Source organism: Oryctolagus cuniculus, chromosome 5 (genome assembly GCF_051225735.1).
Source record: "Oryctolagus cuniculus isolate XC-2025 breed Fujian yellow rabbit chromosome 5, ASM5122573v1, whole genome shotgun sequence".
Classification (NCBI taxonomy): domain Eukaryota; kingdom Metazoa; phylum Chordata; class Mammalia; order Lagomorpha; family Leporidae; genus Oryctolagus; species Oryctolagus cuniculus.
The window spans coordinates 32,790,358-32,811,869 of record NC_142871.1 but is presented as its reverse complement, the minus strand read 5'-3'; the positions used below and the strand labels follow the sequence as shown (position 1 = coordinate 32,811,869).

The 21,512-nt window shown below is 41.0% G+C and overlaps 1 protein-coding gene across 4 annotated transcripts in view; it reads left to right on the top strand.

Moving 5' to 3' along the window:
* The window catches only part of PDE7B (phosphodiesterase 7B), a 380,291-nt gene that overhangs the window by 131,374 nt on the left and 227,405 nt on the right, over positions 1-21,512 (top strand). For 3 of the 4 annotated variants that reach the window (XM_089332644.1, XM_089332645.1, XM_008263552.5), the window contains one exon: positions 9,038-9,098. In XM_089332644.1, the coding sequence (XP_089188770.1) occupies positions 9,092-9,098 (7 nt within the window). In that variant the 5' untranslated portion in view covers positions 9,038-9,091. Of the gene's footprint in view, positions 1-9,016; positions 9,099-21,512 lie in introns of those variants that run through there. The other variant, XM_002714841.5, reaches the window with a different exon arrangement.

The window sequence follows — 21,512 nt, the reverse complement described above, 5'->3', positions numbered from 1 at the left end:
CAAGAGCTCCCCGCTGGGTGGCTGGGAAATTCTTTTGCTCGCAGTCATTCCATGAAATAACTCAAGAGAAAGGAATAAAGAACACTGCTGTCTTGGTGCTGTCTTCAAGGTAGACAGGCACATACCTACTGCAGCCAGTGCTGCTGATGACACACAACTGATGCCATTACATTGTCATTATTTGTTATAACACTGGAAGAATTCATTAAGCATCCTAGCTCCTCAAAAGTGAGCCTGGCCAGCGCCATGGCTCACTTGGTTAATCCTCCACCTGAGGCACTGGCATCCCATATGGGTCCTGGGTTCTAGTCCCGGTTGCTCCTCCTCTTCCAGTCCAGCTCTCTGCTGTGACCCGGGAAGGCAGCGGAGGGTGGCCCAAGTGCTTGGGCCCTGCACCTGCATGGGAGACCAGGAAGAAGTACCTGGCTCCTGACTTCGGATTGGTGTAGCTCCAGCTGTAGCGGTCATTTGGGGGGTGAACCAACAAAAGGAAAGCCTCTCTCTCTCTCTCTCTCTCTCTCTCTCTCTGTCTGTCTAACTCTGTCAAATTAAAAAAGAAAAAGAAAAAGTGAGCCTGAACTTTCTAGTCCAACCCACATATAGATTTCTTAAATCCCTACTGGCCCCTACTTTCCTCCAGTCTCACCTGTGACTACCACTTTGAGTAAACCCTCTACTTTGGACCCTCACAGCTTTCCTTCTGTCTTTGCTGGCTCCTTGTAGCATCCTAACAGGGATTCTGGATCGGACACAGGCAGCTATCTGCACCCAGAGGGCCTCTCCTTTGCCAGGTAACTCTTTCCTATGCTCCAGACGCAGGCTTGTGGTCACCTCTGGAAGGTTGCTCTAATAATCCCAGGGAGGGTTGGGTATCCATGATTGAAGTGCCCATAGCCTTCTATGTTCTGACTTCAGACTAGGCTATACGCTTCTTGAGGACTGGACCTCACTGGACTCTCATTCAATTCTGCGGCCACATTCATGGTATAGAGTCTGTATAGAGTGAGCACTCTATACCTTTGTGTTTGCTTACTCATTTGATAGACATTAATGGGGTTTGAAACTTCCAGGCTCTGTGGAATTCAGTCTCTTAACAAAAGCATTTTTTAAGAGGCAGAGAGATGGACAAATAGATAAACAGCTGTCATCTATTGGTTCACTCCCCAACTGACTGGCCCGGGCTGAGCTGGAGCCAAAGCCAGGATTCAGGAACACAATCTCAGCCTCCCATGTGGATAGCAGGAACCTAATGATTTGCACCATCACTGCTGCCTCCCAGGATCTACACTGGCAGGAAGTTAGAATCAGGAGCCAGATCTGGGAACTGAACCCCAGCCCTCTGATGTGAGTTACCACTGTCTAAACCACTAGGCTCAGCGCCCACTCATAACAGAGGCTATCTTGTTGTGTTCTGTGGACCTAAGCCATTTTCTCTCCAGCCCTATCCTCTGGACGTCTGACTTTGATTAGCACTGTTCAGTTCTCTGTTGGGGAGAACTGAGAGACGGGAAGTGACCCAGATGTTTTTCAATGTCTTCTCAATGGCAGATTTCACCCTTTACCATCCCACTGCAGCTACATATTGTGTGTCTGCATCTATGGTGGCATAGATGTTGCTACTCCAGATTTCAGTCTATCCCATAGAACTTCAGTAAGGAATTAGTCATTCGTCCATTTAATTAACATTGGGAGTGCCCGTTATGCATTAGTCATTGTCCCAGACATTTAGGGATTCAGTGGTGAGCAAATAAAGCTGATGCAATCACAATTAATACATCATTATGCAGGCGTTTGCCTTGTTTACTCAAAACCTCACTTGAGAAATTCATGTATTGTATGGCAAATTTGCAGCAGCAAAGTACTTAGAGAACAGGTGAGGGTGAGGGTGAAGGTAGCCTGTGCTGGAACATTGCCTACTCCAGAGTGTCTCAGTTGTCCCTGGGACAGATGGGATGTGATTCACTTCCCCTCAAACTGCAGGAAATTCTTGATCGTCTGACCATAGTACTTCTTAAGCTTTGGAAACTCAGTTTTATGGGGTTTTTTTTGTTTGTTTGGATTTTTATTTGCTTGTTTGTTTTATAAAAGAAGTCTAATGAAATGTAAGGGTTCTTTTGTTTTCATGAACTATCAAGCACAATCATGGAGATGTTTGGATTTTCCTGCATTTCTGCAGTAGCAGCCAATGTTTAGTCAGCAGCATCACTGAATTAAAAGGCACTTGCATCAATGGCTTTCTAATCCCTGGTTAACTGCCATGCTGTGTGTTTTTCATGTCAACAATTCAATAGTGCCTCTGGGTTCTCTGCTTTTCCAACTGTGGCCCTGGTGAGCTCACATCCAGGTGAGTCAGTGTTGCAGTGTTTTTCTGAAAGTCACATGTAGAGACCCAATTTATGTCTCAATTCTCCAATAATTATATGGGCACTTAATTCGCTTATTGAATTAATTTTTGCGTAAAAATGAAAAGCAAAAAACAGAGGAGGGAAATGAAAAAGCCTAACCTATTAATTATTTGATGATAACATTTAATATTACCTATTTGCAAAAATTCTTACTGTGTCAGCTGACACTGGGATGAACTTGCAAACAATGATGATTTGTGTCTGGTTTTGTTTACTTTCCGATGTTTCCTCCTTTCTGAAGATATCAAGACACCTTATCTAAAATGACTACCTGCTGTAGTCTTGCCGAAAGATTAATACTTGTGAGTGATAGCAAGAACTCAGAAAAGTGAAAGGGTATAAGAAAAATATTAAGTGATTTAGGAAAGTTGGAAGTTCTGTCACTTGGACAATAAGAGCAAAATGTGAACACTTATTTTAAATAACTTATTTGAGTACATCAATATAGTATAATAACCAATATTTGAATATTATATGATAAAATTTAAGAAAGGAGTTTGAGTAATGTGTTTTTTTAAATTACTCCAAATATCAAATTTTCACAACTACATCTATGAAAAAATATAATTCACTGAAAATAAATGGATTCTATTTCACATATTGCTAGACCATATGATTTAGTTCATGGAAATATAGTTGAATTTTTAAAAAACTGTTGGGACATGTATTGAGGTACAGTAGTTAAGACACTGCTTGGGATAACCATATCTATCCCATATTGAAGTGCTTGGGATCCAGTTCCCACTCCTGATCCAGCTTCTTGCTAATGTACACCCTGGGGTCAACAGGTGATGGTTCAAGTACTTGCACCCCTGCCACATGTGTAGGAAATGTTGATTGAGTTCCAAGTTCCTGACTTTGTCCTGGTCTAGACCTAGCTATTGCAAGCATATGGGAAGTGAACCAGCATATGGAAGATATCTTTAATTCTTTCTCTCTCTCTCTCTCTTTCACTCTCACTCTCCATTTCAAATAAATGAATAAAACCTATAGATGCGATATTTCATTAATTTAAAATATTTTCTAAAAATGTCTATTAGCATCCAATACTTGCACATTGTATGGGGTACAATGCAATATTTCAACACATGAAGGCAGCATAAACTGTTAAAACCAGGCAATTAGCATTTCCATTGCCCTATCTTTTCTTTGGAGCCTACCAGCTCCTGTTGTCCAGTTCTTCACAGAGCATATAATATATTTTTTTGTGAATTGTAGTCACTGACTATGCAAAGCAACATTGGAACTTCACTACTTCTGTGTTTTAGTTCCTGTTATCCAATTCCCTTTTTCTCCCAATGCTCACATTTCCCAACCTCTAGCAATCACTATTCTAAGTTCAAATTGGCTTTTTAAAACTTCTGCATATGAGAGAGAACATATGGTATTTATATTTTGGTGTCTGCTTTATTTCACTTAACATAATGACCTCCAGTTCCATCCATATGACTGCAAAAGACAGAATTTCTTTCTTTTTATATTTAGATAATATCCTAGTGTGTATCTATATACCACATTTTCTTCATTCAAATGTTGACAGACACTTGAGTTGATCTTACATCTTGACTATTGAGAATAATAGGTGTAATATTTTTATAGTACTCATTTTTTTCTTTCTGAATTAGTTATTTTTTACATTTTTAAGAAATGGAAATTAGCAAACAATTTGTGAAATATTCTGATATTGTAAAATTAGAAGTATTTTGCTTTTAATCCTAAATAGTATGGAACTGAAATAGAATTTCAATGGCTGTTAAATTTGTTCATTTTTATTTATATATTATAATTATACATATAATAATTGTCAGTACATTTTTATTTATAATTAATTAAAAACTAAATTTGCAATGATAATTTGTTATAGATAATATTACTCTGCTTTACAGATAAGAAAGCATTTTTGGCAAAACTCAATAAATTGCCCATGAAAGCACAGTAGATAAAGGGGGCAGCAGAAGGATTTGAACTGGGGTCAGTCTAATCTGAAGCTTACCCTTCAATAGGTGGCAACCCCCTTGCAAATAGCCAGTGGCTAATAAGTGAGAGAAGGGGTTGCTAGTAGAAACAGTCCACTTGGCCAAGGCAATGAGGAGACCCCACGTACCAATATTTGGGAATCTGTGATTCTTGGTTAAGCATTAGGTAGGCTGCCAGTATTTGCTCTCTCATTCACTGGAAGAGAGCATTCTACAGTGAGTGGTACTATCTTTACCTCAATTTTCTACTGAGTTGAAAAAATATAATGAGAATATACATTGGCAGGTGTACAGCACTTAAAACGATGCTTAGCCATGCGGGCTCAATAAATGCTAAAAGTGCCCAAATATTTAGCCCATTTAGTCCACAAAGATTTATTAAGAGCCTCGTATTAGTTAAGGGCATCAAGGCTACAATGACAAAGTATGTTAGGAACACTAACAATAAATGCAGCTTGATCATTTATAGTGTGCAAGGGCAATAAGTTTGTGACACTTGTGAATTCATGTACAGCAAATCCTGTGTGCTACAGACAGCAAGCAGGTGCCAGGAACAGCTCTCTGCTGTTGGCAGGGATCCAGGCCCTTGAACGGGCATTTCAATAACTTTGCTCTACTGTTGGGAGGCAGGGTTGGCTAGGAGAGACGGGAACTCCGAGGGGATTTGGTCTCCATATTTCAAGCCCAGAAGACCAAACAAAGGTAGTTACTTGAGAGAATTGGGCAGAATCCTAGTGATTAGACCCCAGTGCCATGGTAGGGTCACCCAAAAGAGGTTGCTGGGTAGGAAATCCCAGCAAGCACAGCCAAAGCGTGGAAGGCCACTGGCGCACCGGGGAGCACAGGGCCTCACAACCTTCACCCACAGTGGGGCTTGCAGTTTTCTGAGACTTGGACCTTGTGGTTTGGCCCAATTAACCTCCTAAACTGGGTCATCTCCCTGGGTTGCACAGCAAGCAGGAGCCTGGCAGTGCAGGCCTGGTAAACACTGGCATCAATGAGAGAAAAGCACTGGAAAGAATCTGGTTCCTTTCAAGTCCTGAGAACGATCAGACTCCCTTCTGGGCATTGCTTTAAAATCTGCTACCAGCATCAGGTAATTTTACAAGACAGGGCAATTAAAGAGCTGGTGAAAGGTACCTTAACCATTTCCAGACCTCCAGGGAGATGAAGACAAGGAAGAGGACTGCCTTGTCCTCACTGGAACGGCCTCTGCACGCACCCTTGCTGCTTGGTAATGAGTTTGTCTGATCAGTGAACCCTGGCAGGCCATGACTCTTAAGGAATGTATGCTTCACAGGAGTTTCAGAAACTCCTCCTAGAGTTGTTCTTGGCCAGAGAGGAGAGCAAGACCCCCACGGCCCACACTGCTGTTTGGAGTGGCACATAGAAGGCTGTAGCAGCCCCAGGGAGGTAGGCAACCTCCACCCTTCACCCCCGGGAAGGCCCTGCCGAGGAAGAAGGAAACTCTTCCATCGTAGCTCTCGGGAGTCATCGCCTTGTAGGACCAGGAATATGGATCGTTGGCCTGCGAGAGCTTCCGAGTGCTTTATTCAGCCAAGAAGTTGAAAATATTTTAGGAACCTCTTCCATTTGAAAATAATTATTAACTCCTTCAGATCATAAAAATACCACTTGAAAAAGCATGTGGTGCAGGAAGTAGGTGCTAGCAAACTGAAAGGGTCTAAGCTCTGCCAAAACACAAACAAAACAGGAACGAACGGCAGGACCAGACTCGATGGGTCATTAATTCCCACATTTGCCCTCGATGACCCGACTTGGCACATGTTGGCATCCTCACATCACTTGGGAAGAAAGGAGGCATGCAGAGATTGAATGGCACGATTAACATCACGTGAGGTCTTCAGAGTAGCTGGGGAATGCTCAAGATACAGACTCTTGGCCGGCGCCGCAGCTCACTAGGCTAATCCTCCGCCTTGCGGCGCCGGCACACCGGGTTCTAGTCCCGGTCGGGTCGCCGGATTCTGTCCCGGTCGGGGCGCCGAATTCTGTCCCGGTTGCCCCTCTTCCAGGCCAGCTCTCTGCTGTGGCCAGGGAGTGCAGTGGAGGATGGCCCAGGTGCTTGGGCCCTGCACCCCATGGGAGACCAGGAAAAGCACCTGGCTCCTGGCTCCTGCCAACAGATCAGCGCGGTGCGCCGGCCGCAGCGCGCCGGCCGCGCCGGCCATTGGAGGGTGAACCAACGGCAAAGGAAGACCTTTCTCTCTCTCTCTCTCTCTCTCTCTCTCACTGTCCACTCTGCCTGTCAAAAAAAAAAAAAAAAAAAAAAAGATACAGACTCTTCATCTGGAATGCAATGCCCTCTTGCCATCTTCGGCTGAACCCAGCCACCCTATTCCACAGTCCACCCTCCTGATCCACCGAAGCAGCTTTCTTCTCTCTGAATCCCCAAGTCCATTGCCCATCTCCTGGCATACACATAGGTCATCCACAGCAGTGAGCTGACCTTCAGGTAATAGTGTCATCCTTTCCCCCTCTCAACCCATCCCTTCTTCGTACCAGAGGATTTTGTCATTAGGAAGAACACGTCACATCTGGGAACTTCTTTTCCTTTTAAATTACCTTTTCTTATAAAGTGTAGGCACAGTAAATCCTGATGGAGGTGAAACTAGCCAAGCTGTGCATAGTGCCAGGATGGGGGAGATAAGGGAACCTAGCCTGTTCTCAGTCTGCCTGAGGTTGCAGGAAATAAGTGGTGAAAACAGGCCAGTCTGCTTCCAGGGCCTTCCAAGAGCCCAGGGAAGTGAGTACGTGCAGAGATGCATGGTGCTGTGGGCCATTTTTACATTCAGAATATTGCATAAAGGGGAAAATGTTTTTCTTATGAAATATGTCCAACCTAGAAAAAAATCTAGACACTAATTTAGGAGATCAGTCATTATAAAAAAGTAATAACTTTTGTGTGTCCTACTCCAACACTTCATTTCCCTTTGTTTGACGCCTTGTTATTCATTGCATGTTTTATGTTTTTTTCTACAAATTAATATAGCTATAAATAATATGTATTATTTTTAGATATTTTCAACTTTATAAAAATGGAGACTTTTTGACTTAATATTACATAGGTGACTTAATACATTTTACATGATTTTAAAACTATTTTATGCAACTTAAATATGCTGCAATTTGAATATACTCATATCTTATATATGCATACTTTATATTTTTACAGTACCTAGAATTCTAATTCATTTTAACTGTGTGTGATATTCCAATTATGAATCATGTATTATTAAACTGCTTTATATTAGCAAAGTTGCATGTGATAATTTCTCTAGCTACAAGTCTAAGAAATCACCTGTTCTGTCACAGGAATGTTTGTTTCAACTACATTAGATTATTTTTAAGATTTATTTATTTATTTGAAAGGTAGCATTACAGAGAGGTAGAGGCAGAGGCAGGGAGAGAGAGGTCTTCCATCCCCTGGTTCACTCTCCAGATGACCACAATGGCTGGAGCTGCACCAATCCAAAGCCAGGAGCCAGGAACTTCTTCTAGGTCTCCCAGGCTGGTACAGGGGCCCAAGCACTTGGACCATCTTCTACTGCTTTCCCAGGCCATAGCAGAGAGCTGAATTAGAAGTGGAGCAGCCAGGACTTGAACCATTACCCATACAGGATGCCCACACTGCAGGTGGCGGCTTTACCCACTATGCCACAGTGCTGGCCCCTCAACTACACTAATTTTACCAGTTTTTCTCCAAAGCATTTCAGTCCTTTTATAGTCCAACTCTAGTGTTTGAGAATATCCATTTCTCTACATTTGTTATTGTTAGACTTCTAAATTTTGTCAATTAGTGCAAAATAGGCCTCATTTTATCTATCATTTGCCTGTTTCAAGTTATTAGTGTGGCGGAATGTATTTTCCATGTTTACTGAACATTCCTGTTCCCTTGCTCGCTCATGTTCTTCACACGTATTTTTATTTAATTATTTGTTACATTACTGCTGAGTTGAAGAATTTACTTACATATTCAGATACGAACAATTTGCCAATCATGTTCATCACACAGATGCAGTCTCTTCTCAAGTAACTGATGTCATCTGTGGAGTTTCTTTGTACCAGCGTTTTAACAAGCAAGATAAAAAACAAAGATATAGATAAGAACATTGATATACACCTGAGTCTGTGGGTTTGGGGAAAACCATTATGAGTGCTACTTGTCATCATCTCTTCCTTCATTTCTCCCGAGATTACAGAGCTAAGTACAAGCCACCTAGCCTGTGTTTGCTGGTATCTGTACTTGATTACAAGGGTAGTTTTGAATAATTACAGGTGCTGAATTAAGACCAATTGTAAGAGTGATAAGCCTAAAAGTATTGGGTCTAATAAACTGCACATTTTTCACTGAAATAGAAACTGTTAGGAACCGAGTACATCCCTAACCAGAACTTCTCATGGGAACACACAGCTTTGGGCAGGGGCATGAACGTGCAGGAACAACATTTCCCAATTTACTCCCCAAGTATTTTACACCAACAAAGTCTCCATTTCTGACTGTGGTCCCTAGACTCAGGTAACCAAAGAGAAGAAGTATATAGTAATGTCTAAGTGATGTCAGGTTTAATGGACAAATGTGCCTTGGAAATCCTGACAGGAAATCTTAAAATAACTATGGCTATCTTTCTATTTCAGAGGTGTGGCGAAATCTTATTTGAGAACCCTGATCCAAGTGCCAAATGTGTTTGCATGCTAGGTAAGGTTTCTCGTTCTAAATATATTAGGCATTTTGATGTCATGTGGAGATACTCTTGTTCTGTGGCCCTCTTGACTGTGTCTCTCATTCCACTTTTGAGAGATTTATTGGCTCGTGGGTGGGTTTCTGAGCAGCTATGACACATAGATATGTGGAACATTTGGTGCTGAAAAAAGCTTTTGGTTTTAATAACTGTCAGGAGGTCGGGAACCATGCTACCGAGTCTTCCAAAAATTTTTCTTGGATCAGCAGCATAACATCGAATTGAGAACTGCATTTGGGAAACCGTGATGAAAAGATGAAACGAATTACATTGTAGTTGTGAAACCAGAGATGCTGCAAGAGATAAGTGCATGATTATTTGTGAACAGCATGGCATAGAGTCCTTACTTAACAATGCCTGGGAGGAACATGTATTTGAACTATTCTGAAGTCCACATGGCAATCTCCCACACTGCATTTGTAACAAAGCAGCAATATGGTAGTGAAAAACTATCTGTTCTTTGAGGGAGAATATCATCAATGCCTTTTACAGACTTCTTAATATATACCATTCTGTTGGGAAATGAAATTGATACTACCGTCCTCTTCTTACAGATTGGAAACATGTGCACAGAATAGAAGTGAGGTACTGTGGTCCAAATTATGACAGGATAGTATCTGAACTGTAAAGGTTTAGCACTAGTGTTTAGATCTTAAGCCACAAGTCTATGTTTGGTAAACTTTCAACTAATTATGGTACCAGGACAAAAGGGTATCATGGGTGAATAAAATCATCCTTGAATTTTGTTTCTTTCCAGAATTTCACCCCCATTTATTCTAATCTTACAGCATTTTCCTAAACCAAGTACAAGATGATTTATTTTACTATCTTTTGTTTACTGTAGTCATCTCATATGGTGGCACCTTAGGTTACCAGTGAGATGACCCAAAAGCAGACAATAAATAAGAGAGGTGGAGGCAGGGAATAATGAGGGTAATTTATAATTTGAAATAATTATTTAGCAAGTAATCAAATGTTGTTCATGTTCTAAAAACAAGCAGGAAACAGGCACCATATTTTCTTATTCTTCTGATCTTTCATGTTTTCTTTCCATATTGCTTTAAATCTCTGTTGTGGCTCTCATGCATTTTTATATTAATTAAGATGGTGGCTGTAAAGTGAATCATCCATTGGAAAATGAGTATTTTACTGAAAGTGTGTGAACAATGAATACAACATAGCACATATACATCCATTTCAAATATTCAATATCCTTTACATTAACCATGAACATGTCTGAAAAATATCAGTATGTTAGGCTGCTAGGTAGAAGCACGGATAGGTGACATAGATGATGACAGGTAGAAAGGAAGGTAAGTAGGTAGAAAAGAAAATGATTCCTTGGTCCAGCCATATGTTCTAACCTCAGATTTGGGAAACTGTCCCAACACAACATTGGATCTATTCATAAATTATCTCATTCAATTTTTACCATGACCAAATGCAGCTTGCTGTTTTAATCTCCATTTTACCAAAAGGGACTTTGAAGCAAATGATCTAATACTACACATAACTTAATGCCACTAAAATATTAATTATTTGTAGCTTCCACTTGACCTGGCAACTTGAATCAATTTGTAACTCATGATGCATTTAAGCACATGAGCACATAATCTATTTTGAGTAAATTGTCCTGTGTCTGCACTCCCATGTAAATTGTGTCATTAATCTGTAGTTAGAAGAGGGACAACAATAGACTGTGTACTACTGTCTACAGAATTCACTTCTAGTAAGAGCAATTCTCTTTCAATTTCTTCTACACTATGAGGTGCAGTTTACATAGCAGCCAGAAAACATTCCTGACCACAAAAAGTCTCTCTAATGATGCTTCCAGATTGCACAAAATTTCAAAACCTAGAAATATATGCATAGAAATCAGTTTTGTTTTACTAACACTGTCATAACAATGGCAACTGATTGAGTACTTATTATGTGGCAGGCAAAATCCATGTGTCATTGATTCAAAGTATTTAAAAGATGCCTTCCCTTTCAAAATATAGATATCCTTGACAATAACTATGAATAAGCTGCTGGTTATTGACCTTGTACATTTCTGTAGTTTGTTAGATTTCTATTTTCTTATTGATAAAGAACTGAATAATATAAATGAACCATGAAAATGGAAATTTTCATTAATTTGAGGACACTTAGGAAGAAAAAAATGTATGCTTCCCTTTAAAATAGAAAGTAAATATCATTAGGACATTTGAAGATAATATTGCATTTAGGGAGCCTGAGCTACTCTTTTGGTAAAATATGTTCCCTCGAGGCATTTATAACCAGGGAGCCTTATACTTTCTTCTGCTTATCTTTTAGAGAGACTTACTGCCAGATTTAATTCAAACAGTTATAAAGTCCTTTAAAATCTTGGATGACAGAATACCAAAATAAAACTATCATGAATGTCCATATTCATAGATCAACCTGCTATTATCATATGTCTACCCAAGAGCTGCCATTTCACAGCAATATGGAGCAGGATGATAAAAAAGAAGTCAAGTTGAATGGTTCATTCACTCAAAAAAAAATAAGATAAACTCAAGTTATGAGTATATAAGTCATAAAAACTGAGACTGTACCTTCCATTTTTTCAAGAGAAAAATATCTATGTTAGCACAAGAAAAACACCTCTCCACTAAAGTCTGAGGCATTAGCTTTTGCTTCCTTTAAAAGAGGATAGTGGCCCAAGCCCCTTATGACTTCCTGAGGCAGTTCTTGTGAAAATTTTATATCTCTAAAAGCAAAGGATAAGGAGTTGCTTACATTTCAAGGGACTATGAAGTTTTATAAGTGCTGCCAACCATGAACATTGCGTAGATTCTGCAGGTAATTTTGTAATATTTTTATGAATAAAGATTTCCACACAAGAAAGCCAAACATATAAAGCTCTTCATATTACCCCAAAGTTTGGAACCCTGGTGGGGGCCAACCTGAAGCAGCTACATCTTTAAACTGTCAAGCCCTTGGCTTATTCCCTCTGAGGTCCCTATCCCTGCTCGCCCATACTCAAGGTCTGGGATACCTGCCTGGATCCTTACTGTGGTCTGGTTTCAGCTCAGGGAGGTGGAATATGGAAGAGGATCACCAGCTAGGGACACATTCACAGGTCATTTCTCTCCTACTGGTGAGTCGCCTATTTTGAGAAACACAGTCTTTATACTTTGAATTGTCTACCTCATTGCTTCTGTGAATAAGCCATACTCATCAAAAACCATACTTCGGCTGTGTTACATTAAATTAAACATAAGTCTAAAATTCACCTTAAGTTGCTCTGAAGCACTGAATTCGATGCGGTTTTAATTGGGAACAAATTCTTGTCCGGTATTATTCTTGCAGAGAATCACTGTTGGCTTCAGGAGAAGAGTTAGGGTTCGTTAAGAGCTAGGGAAATACGGGTACATTGTAGAGCTGGCTGCACTGCACATTAAATATTCTTTAAAATTATTCAGAAACAGTAAGTGTGGATGGGTCAAGTTAAGAATCAAATTGTCATACATGTTGCTTTCTTCTTTCTTTCAAGCTTAGACCAATGTGTTTAGGATTCCCAGCTCCCCACATCTCCTTTAAAAAAAAAATCCAGCCACAAGATCTCTTTCAATTTCAAATTGGCCTCAGAAGTTTGTATAATTGTATCATGTGCTATGCAACTGTACAGCAATATATGCATTTTGAGTATAATGAACTAATATGAAAGGGAAGAGGAAGTAGAAGAGAAATAATTCTTGCCTAATAAATACATAAAGCAGTGAGAGTTACTAATAAGATTTTACTTATTAAGAGTGTAATTTAAAAATATAACCTATGGATTAAAAAGAAACCAGAGTAGTATTTAAAGAAAGTATGGAAAATGGTTAATGTTGATTTACTTAGTTCTTTTGTTAACCTTACTCTGATGAAGGAATCCCAGATCAGACTTGGTATCTCTATCCCTGCTTTCTCCTTGTTCATACAGTGAGATTCTTTCAAACAGTAAGCCTTAATTTGTAATTTATAATCCTTTCTCCTTCCTCTTTATCATGGTTTCAGTTTTTCCCATTTGGCACATTAAGTGGCTCTGCTTGTGCCTTTCACGATTCCTTTCATGCTGATGAGGGTCATGACCATTGAATTGTACACTAAGAACTTTCCAACCAGCCATGGCATAGAACACTTTCATCAGTGTCCTGGCAATTTGCTAATTTCTGGTCATTTGAATGGATTGCTAATTTTCAGAATAATAGAATCCCATCAAATCAATATTTTATTAACATTCGACACAAATAGAGACTTGCTTTCCAGTACTAGCGCTGAAAAATTAACTGTGTGCTTGTGGAAGCTGTTTCATCTCTTTGTGTTTCAATTGGTGGTTTTCCAGCAGAGTGGAAATAGAAACATCTGTCCTTCCTAGCCTAAGGAGTTTTCCAGCGATAGAATGAGACATTCGGTGAGGGGTGCCCTTAATGGCACCCATCCTCAATAGGATGAACTGAAAATTTAAAACTCAATCATAAACTAATAAGAAATAAATTACTTATTGATGGTATTGGCAGTGTTTAGAAAAGCACCGGGAAAGCTGAGTCGTCATGCAAATGCCAGGGTGCGGCTTTACACATACTAAATACACTGCTCAAGCTTGTGTGGTACCTCATGGGCAGAAACATGCATTCATCCAGTATTCCTTAACATGACATGCGGCTAGCATCTTCTGTCTGCAGGTAGTGTGCTGGGCTCTAGCAAATCTTGAACCCCGATGTATGCAACACCCGCTTGACGGTGACAAAGGATGCAAAAGAAATGAGAGAAGTGTGTTGGGACTTGCGTGGGTAGAGCATGTGTTGGTTGGGATGTGAGGATTTAGACACGCAAAGCGGAGAAGGTGGCAGCTTTCTAGGGGGCTACAAGACCACTCTCCAGCCCAGACACAGGAAAGCTCTGGGGTGGGAGGGAACAGCAAGTGTTTCAGGCTGCAAGGAGAATAAAAAGATAAACTGGAAAGAAATTTGAGGCCTGATTATACAAAGTTTGTTATCCTTAGCACTGAACAGGACAGAAGTATCAGATAAAAGAGAGTTCTGGTCCCAGTTAGAGTATATTTTGTTCTTAGTCCTAGAGTGTTCTAGAATATAGAATATATACTTTGATGTTTTAAATTCTAAGTTTTTATTTAAAGGTAAGGGAGGGACAAGAGAGAAAGGGAGAAAGAGTGAGAGTGAGAGAGAGAAAGAGAGAGAATCTTCCATCTGCTAGTTTACTTCCCAAATAGCTAGGCTGAAGCCAAGAGCCCAAAACTCCATCTGAGCATGAGTGACAGGAGCCCAGGCACTTGATCATCTCCCGTTGCTTTCTTAGTCTCCTTAGCAGGGAACTTGATCGGAAGCAGGGCAGTCAGGATGAGACCCTGCACTCCTGCATGGGACGCAGGCAACACAAGCAACAGCTTGACCTGCCTCACCATGAATGCTGGCCTCTAACTTTGATTTTTTTAAGTACATAAATTAATTTAATTTTCTTTTGATATCAAATATCACAGTATCTTATTTTAGAAGATAGTATTTTCATCTTTTACAGGGTAGAAAATTGATATTTTTTCTCTTGGAACTTTGCCATTTAATAAGTTGGGAGCTTCTTTAAATGAATATTTTGCTCTTATCACTGGCATCAGTCTGTGACTAAAAGTTTTTACATTTATTTTTAGTTAGTTAAGAGGCAGATAGAACAGAGAGAAAGACAGGCCTAGACCTCACATTCACTGGTTCACTCCCCCAGTACCCACAATAGCCAGAAATGGGCCAAGCCAAAGACAGGAGTCAGATCGCAACCCAGGCTTCACAGGTGGGCGGCATGAACTGGATTACCTGAGCAATCGCTGTTGCCTTCATGTTCCGCGTTAGCAGAAAGCGGGAGTCAGGAGCTAGATATGGAATGCGGGTCTCTTATAGCTCCTATATCAACTGCCAGGCTAGTTGCCAGCCCCAGTCTCTGATTTCTGTATGTGCACACTTTTGAGGATTATATATTGTTTCTGACAAATTAGCACACAATCTGTGTTGAAGCAAAATTAGATCTTGTATCCATAGAGGCCACTGTGGTGTAGTAGGATGACCAGGGCATTTAAACACCTGGTACCAGCTAATAACTGTATAAGTGTAAACCAATAGGAAAGTCACTTAAAGACTATAGACTTCAGTTTACTCTTCTCTAAAATGAAATAATTAGTAATAACAATAATATTATCTGCCTATTAGCTTTGTTGAAGATCAAATGATAAATATTAATGTATTCAGCAAGCTTTGAGAAGTGCTACAAATATAAGTAGTATTTTTATTAATATTAATAATTTGTTTCAAGGCCCTACATTTCATTTTATATTAGTTGTAGTGTTTTTATATACAAATTCATGGCTTTGTTGTATTTTAAATATTATTAAACTGTCTCAGTTTTGATCAGATGAAGAGAAAATTTCCAAGTTCATGTTTGCCATTTAGAAATGAGCACCTTATCCTCATGGGTTATTGAAAGAAAAGGAGAGTATTTCAAGGACTATCTCTTTTTTTAAAAGATTTGTTTATTTATTTTTAAACTTTTATTTAATGAATATAAATTTCCAAAGTACAGCTTATGGATTACAATGGCTTCTTTATTTGAAAAGTACATCACAGAGAGAGAAAGAGAGAAGGACAAAGAGAGAGAGAGAGAGAGAGAGAGAGATCTTGCATCTGCAGGTTCACTCCCCAAATGGCCACAACGGCCAGAGCTGGGCCAGTCCGAAGCTAGGAGCTTATTCCAGGTCTTCCACATGGTGCAGTAGCTCAAGCACTTAGGCCATCCTCTGTTGCTTTTCCAAGCACATTAGCAGGGAGCTGGATTGGAAGTGGAGCATCTGAGACTCGAACCTGTGCCCATATGGGATGCTGGCGCTTCAGGTGGCAGCTTTACCTGCTACACCACAGTGCCAGCTCCAAGGACTATCTTGTGCATTTGTCTTCATAAATAAGGTCTATGTTTTAAGACAGAAGTTTTCAAGTTGCTTCATTTTTTTTCTTTTTAAGATTTATTTTATTTATTTGAAAGGGGTACAGAGAGAGGTAGAGACAGAGAGAGATTTTTCCATCCGCTGGTTCACTCTCCAGATGGCCACAACAGCCAGAACTGCGCCGATCCGAAGCCAGGATCCAGGAGCTTCCTTCAGGTCTCCCAAATGGGTGCAGGGTCCCAAGGACTTGACCCATGTTCCACTGCTCTCCCAGACCATAGCAGAGCACTGAATCAGAAGAGGAGCAGCCGGAACTAGCACCAGCACCCATGTGGGATGCGGGCGCTACAGGCCAGGGCTTTAACCCACTGTGCCACAGCACCAGCCCCACCAAGTTGCTTCATTTTAACTTATCACAGTCAGAATGCTTTAGGAGTTTGAATTAATTTTCACTTAACACTTACAGAGCACCTAATTGTTATTTTTTGTACACATCAATTCACGCTTGCTATATGCATATTCTAATAAAACCTCTGGACAACACTTTCTAAATCTGTCAAAAGATAACAAATTGAAACTGGATATTCCAAGGAAAGGCAATAATAAAATCCCCATCATTCCCTTAGGAGTGACCCATATCACCAAATGATATATTGCAAATGTTGCCAAATGATGTATTTTATTTTTATTTGAGTGTTCATCACTGTTCCCCAGCCTCTCCCCACAACTCATTTATATACACAGAATGTAAATACTATGAAAGTAGGGATCTAGTTTTACTCACTGCTTGGTTCCTAGCACCTGCAAATCCGGGTGCCTAGTGTCCAATATAAACTCTACTTGCTGAATGGATACACACTGGTGCATTTGTAAGAGCAACAGATTCACCTCAGGGCTTTGCTGCATATGTCAAAGATGGGTTGGTATAGCCTTTGAAACTCTCCTGAGGGGGCCAGCACTGTGGCATAGCAGGTAAAGCCACTGCCTATGATGCCAGCATCCCATAGGGGATGTAGCAGTCCTGGCTGCTCCTCTTCCGATCCAGCTCCCTTCTAATGGCCTGGGAAAAGCAGCCGAAGATGCCCAAGAGCTTGGGCCCCTGCACTGATGTGGGAGAAAGGGAAGAAGCTCCTGCCTCCTGGCTCTTGACTTTGGTCTGGCTCAGCCCAGAAGTTCCAGCTCTGGGGAGTGAACCAGCAGTTGGAAGATTCACTCATTCTCTCTCTCTCACTCTCTCTCTCTCTTTCTCTCTCTCTCTCTCTTCCTCATTCTCCTTCCCTCCTTCCCTCCCTCCCTCTTTCTCTAACTCTTACTTTCAAAATAAATAAATAAACCTTAAAACAAATTCAGATTTGCAGCAGTGGGGAAATGAGGAGTTAAACTTCAGACAGTAAATGCAGGGGTCTGCTGGAAGGTTGTGGTGACGACTTCTCAGCAGTGAGATCACCTGTAAAAGGCAAGCAGTGAAGTGCGATGAACGTTAGGAGACTTGGAAGCACCATCCTGAAGGACTGGGTAGGTTTAAGGCAAGTTTAAGGAAGCCCAGATAGGTAAGAGACAAAGAATATGTGGACAGAGAGAGGAAACCGAGTAAGAATGGTGTCTTGGCCATCTTAGCCAAAAAGAGAGAGATCCAAAAGGAAGGGAAGGATAAAAATGGGAAATACTGTACAGATCAAATGAGATCAAGACTAAAAGGTGTTGGCTGAATTTAGCAACCTGAAGGTAACATCAGCAAGATGTGGTCAGTGGAAGGACAGAGGAGAGGCAGCATGGGCCAGGTAACAGACAGCTAATGAGGAGGGACACTCTCTGTCTAGAAATTTGTTGGCAAAACAGGCAGGTCTTGTGACAGGCACTAAGCCTGGTGGTTAAGAAGCTGGCAAACGTCACAGTTCCTGAGTTCAAGTGGTGCCCCGAGTCCAGCTTCCTGTAACGGTCCCCCTGGAAGGCAGCAATGATGGCTCAAGTATTTGGGTCTCTGCCACCCATGCGGGAGACCTGGGCTGAGTCCTTGGCTCTCCCAGCCTCTTCCCTAGCACAAGCCCCTGCTCTTCTGGGGATCTGGAGAGTGAACCAGCAATGAGTGCTCTCACTCACTTTATCTCTCTTCTCTATCATTAATTAATTCATCCATTTTTAAAAAGAAAAGAGAAGAAGGCAGATGATGAGATGGTATGACAGTGCTTGTGTGTCAAAGTCTGAGGTCAGGAAGGATTTGTTAGGCTGAGAAAGTTGAGAATGTTTTGATGCTGGGGAGAGAGATTGGAGGAGGGGGCTGAAGTTTTCCTAAGAAAAATGGGGTGATTGGGAGCCTTATACCTGCAAGGAAGAGAAGGTGGTTCTGATGGAAGGTGAAGTATGGAGATGGAGACACACCCCCAGGGCCAAGGGAAGTCCAATATTCCCCCAAGAGTAAAGAGCAAAGTTGTGGACACCAGCATAAGGCAGCTGGTTAACTTGAAACTACTGCTTTAAGAAATCAAAAACTATAGGAGTCACTATGCACTTACTCCTCATGTAGGATCTCTGTCCTTAGTGTGCTGTACATTGAGTTTTAATGCTATAACTAGTACTCAAACAGTATTTTTCACTTTATGTTTCTGTGTGGGAGCAAACTGTTGAAATCTTTACTTAATATATGCTAAACTGATCTTCTGTATATAAAGAGAATCGAAAATGAATCTTGATGTGAATGGAAGTGGAGAGGGAGTGGGAAAGGGGAGGGTTGCAGGTGGGAGGGACGTTATGGGGGGAAGCCATTGTAATCCATCAGCTGTACTTTGGAAATTTATATTCATTAAATAAAAGTTAAAAAAAATCAAAAACTACTGACAGGAGATGTAAAAAAAAATACAATACAATACATTTTGAAGCAGTTCTGAGGACTCTGCTGAGGTTAGAAACATTGAGACAAAAGCTCAAAGTCCATTCTTTAAAATGAAAAAAATGCAGAAAGTGCAAAGTGATAGGTCCCTAACACGCAGTAGAGGAGTAGGGAGTCTCTGAAGAAGAGCCTGTCCTTCTCTTTCTTATTAGCTGCCTTCCCCTCCCCCTGCCATGGCAGCTCATGGTACTCTGCATGTAGAGGGCTTCCTAACACTCCCTCCCAAACTCCTTACTCCCATATGGATATTGGGAGTTACAGAAGCCCCTTCAACCACAGGAAATAAGCTGCGAGAACTCCCACATGTGCCTGAAACCATGGATTGCACCAGATCCTTTAGGCACTATTTTTTTTCCTATACTTGGCACCTATGATAAAGTTTACTTTATAAATTAAGCACAAGGGGCTGGCACTGTGGCACAGTGGATTAAAGCCCTGGCCTGGCAGCGCCAGTATCCCATATGGGTGCCGGTTCGAACCCTGGCTGCTCCACTTCCAATCCAGCTCCTTGCTAATGCACCTGGGAAAGCAGTGGAGGATGGACCAAGTCCTTGGGTCCTTGCACCCATGTTGGAGACTCAGAGGAAACTCCTGGCTCCTGGCTTTGGATTAGCTCACCTCTAACTGTTGCAGCCATCTGGGAAGTGAACCAGCGGATGGAAGACCTCTCTCTTCTCTGTCTCTATCTCTCTATGTAACTCTGTCTTTCAAATAAATATTTTAAAAAATTAATTAGTTATTTAAGCACAATAAGGGATTAACAACAGGGGACTGGCACTGTGGCTTAGTAGTCTAAGCTTCTGCCTGCAGCACCAGCATCCCATATGGGTGTTGGTTCACGTCCTGGCTGCTCCACTTCTGATCCAGCTCTCTGCTGGTGGCCTGGGAAAGGGGTGCAAGATGGCCTAAGTGCTTGCACACATGTGGGAGTTTAAAACATGAATTCTTTATTTCTGGGACTTTCCTTGCAGTATTTTTAGACCACGTTGGACCACAGGTAACCAGGGATAATGGAGGACTACTATACTTCCCTTCTCCAATTCGCCATCTACACAGTTCTGGTCCCTCTCTTATTGATCTTTGTATCCCTGGAACCCAGTGTTGACCTATTACTTCAATGAAGCCCAAAAATACTCCCTCCTGAAGGTGTAAGATTATGCTTTCACCCCAACTTTCCCCCTCTACCCACAGTGCTCCTGGGAGGCTCTTTCCTTACCTTTCTTGGCCTAAACAGGAGTGTCTGTGCATCTACTTTCCAATTGGAGGAGATGGCCCCAGGTGTCAATGTCTCTTGAACACTGCCCACCCCTGGTGAATAAAAAAAAAAAAAAAAAAAAATGCCTCTTCTGCCTCAGCACGCTGCACCTCTGGTTCATTTTCCTCTCTTACAAATGCCTTGGTTTTTATTTAACTTTTTAAGACTTATTTTTAAAGTTTTGATTTGAAAGGCAGAGTGACAAAGAGGAGACAAAGAAAGAGATCGTCCATCCTCTGGTTGCCTCCCCAAATAGCCGCAACAGCCAGGGAAGGCTGGGACAGGCTGAAGACAGGAGCAAGGAACTTCATTTGGGTCTCTGTGTGAGTGGCAGGGATCCAAGCCCTTGGGCCATCTTCTGCTGCCTTCCCAGTCACCTGAGCACGGAGCTGGAACCGCTGGGACTCAGATATGGTATGCTGGGTTCAGGCAGCTGCTTGTCCAACTGTACCATGATGCTGGCCTTGCCCTTTCATAAATTTCGATCAAAACCTTCTTGGTATCATGATCCGTGGTCCCAGGAAAGTGGGCATGCATCAAACTGTAGTTTTTTTATCATGTTCCCTAAACAGTGTCATTTCAAGTTTGACCCCCAAAAATGTGAGGTCTTTTTGATTATGACTGAACTCAGTGTGAATTGTTTATTTCACACGGAGAAATTCAGGTACACTCGCTTCCGAGCGGTTTCAACAGCCTCAACCTCTCAATTTCAAACCATCTGCCTTAGTAGTTGCGTAAGGTCTTAGAATATTTATCAATTGTAAACATTCACAAAATACAGACATTGTCAGAGTGAGATAAAATTATATATATATATATATATATGTTGCAAGAGGTACACAGGAAGAACATGTAAAAGTATTGAATAAATAAATATTTATTCCCATCATATAAATTGCTGTTGTGTTATATCTAAATGCCAAGACATAATCTAAATATTTCTAACAAATATTATGTTACATTTCTGGTAAATGACATCTAAACAATTTTTTGGATCCATAATGCTAAAAGGTATGTTATTAGCTTTTCAAAAGATCCATTCCCAAGAGGTAGCTAACGGATGGTATCGAAAGTTCAGTTTTCACAGCTCCAAAACTGCCACATCTGACTGATGAGTCCAAATTTCACCTTCTCTGAGCCTAGCCTAGACACTAGCAAAATTACGGAGTCTTTTTGGCTATAAAACTCTTGAAAACAAATGTCAGGTTATCTTGTATCGAACCATGAACAAATGCATAAAATTATTTTTGCCCAATTCAAGATTGTAAACCATGTCT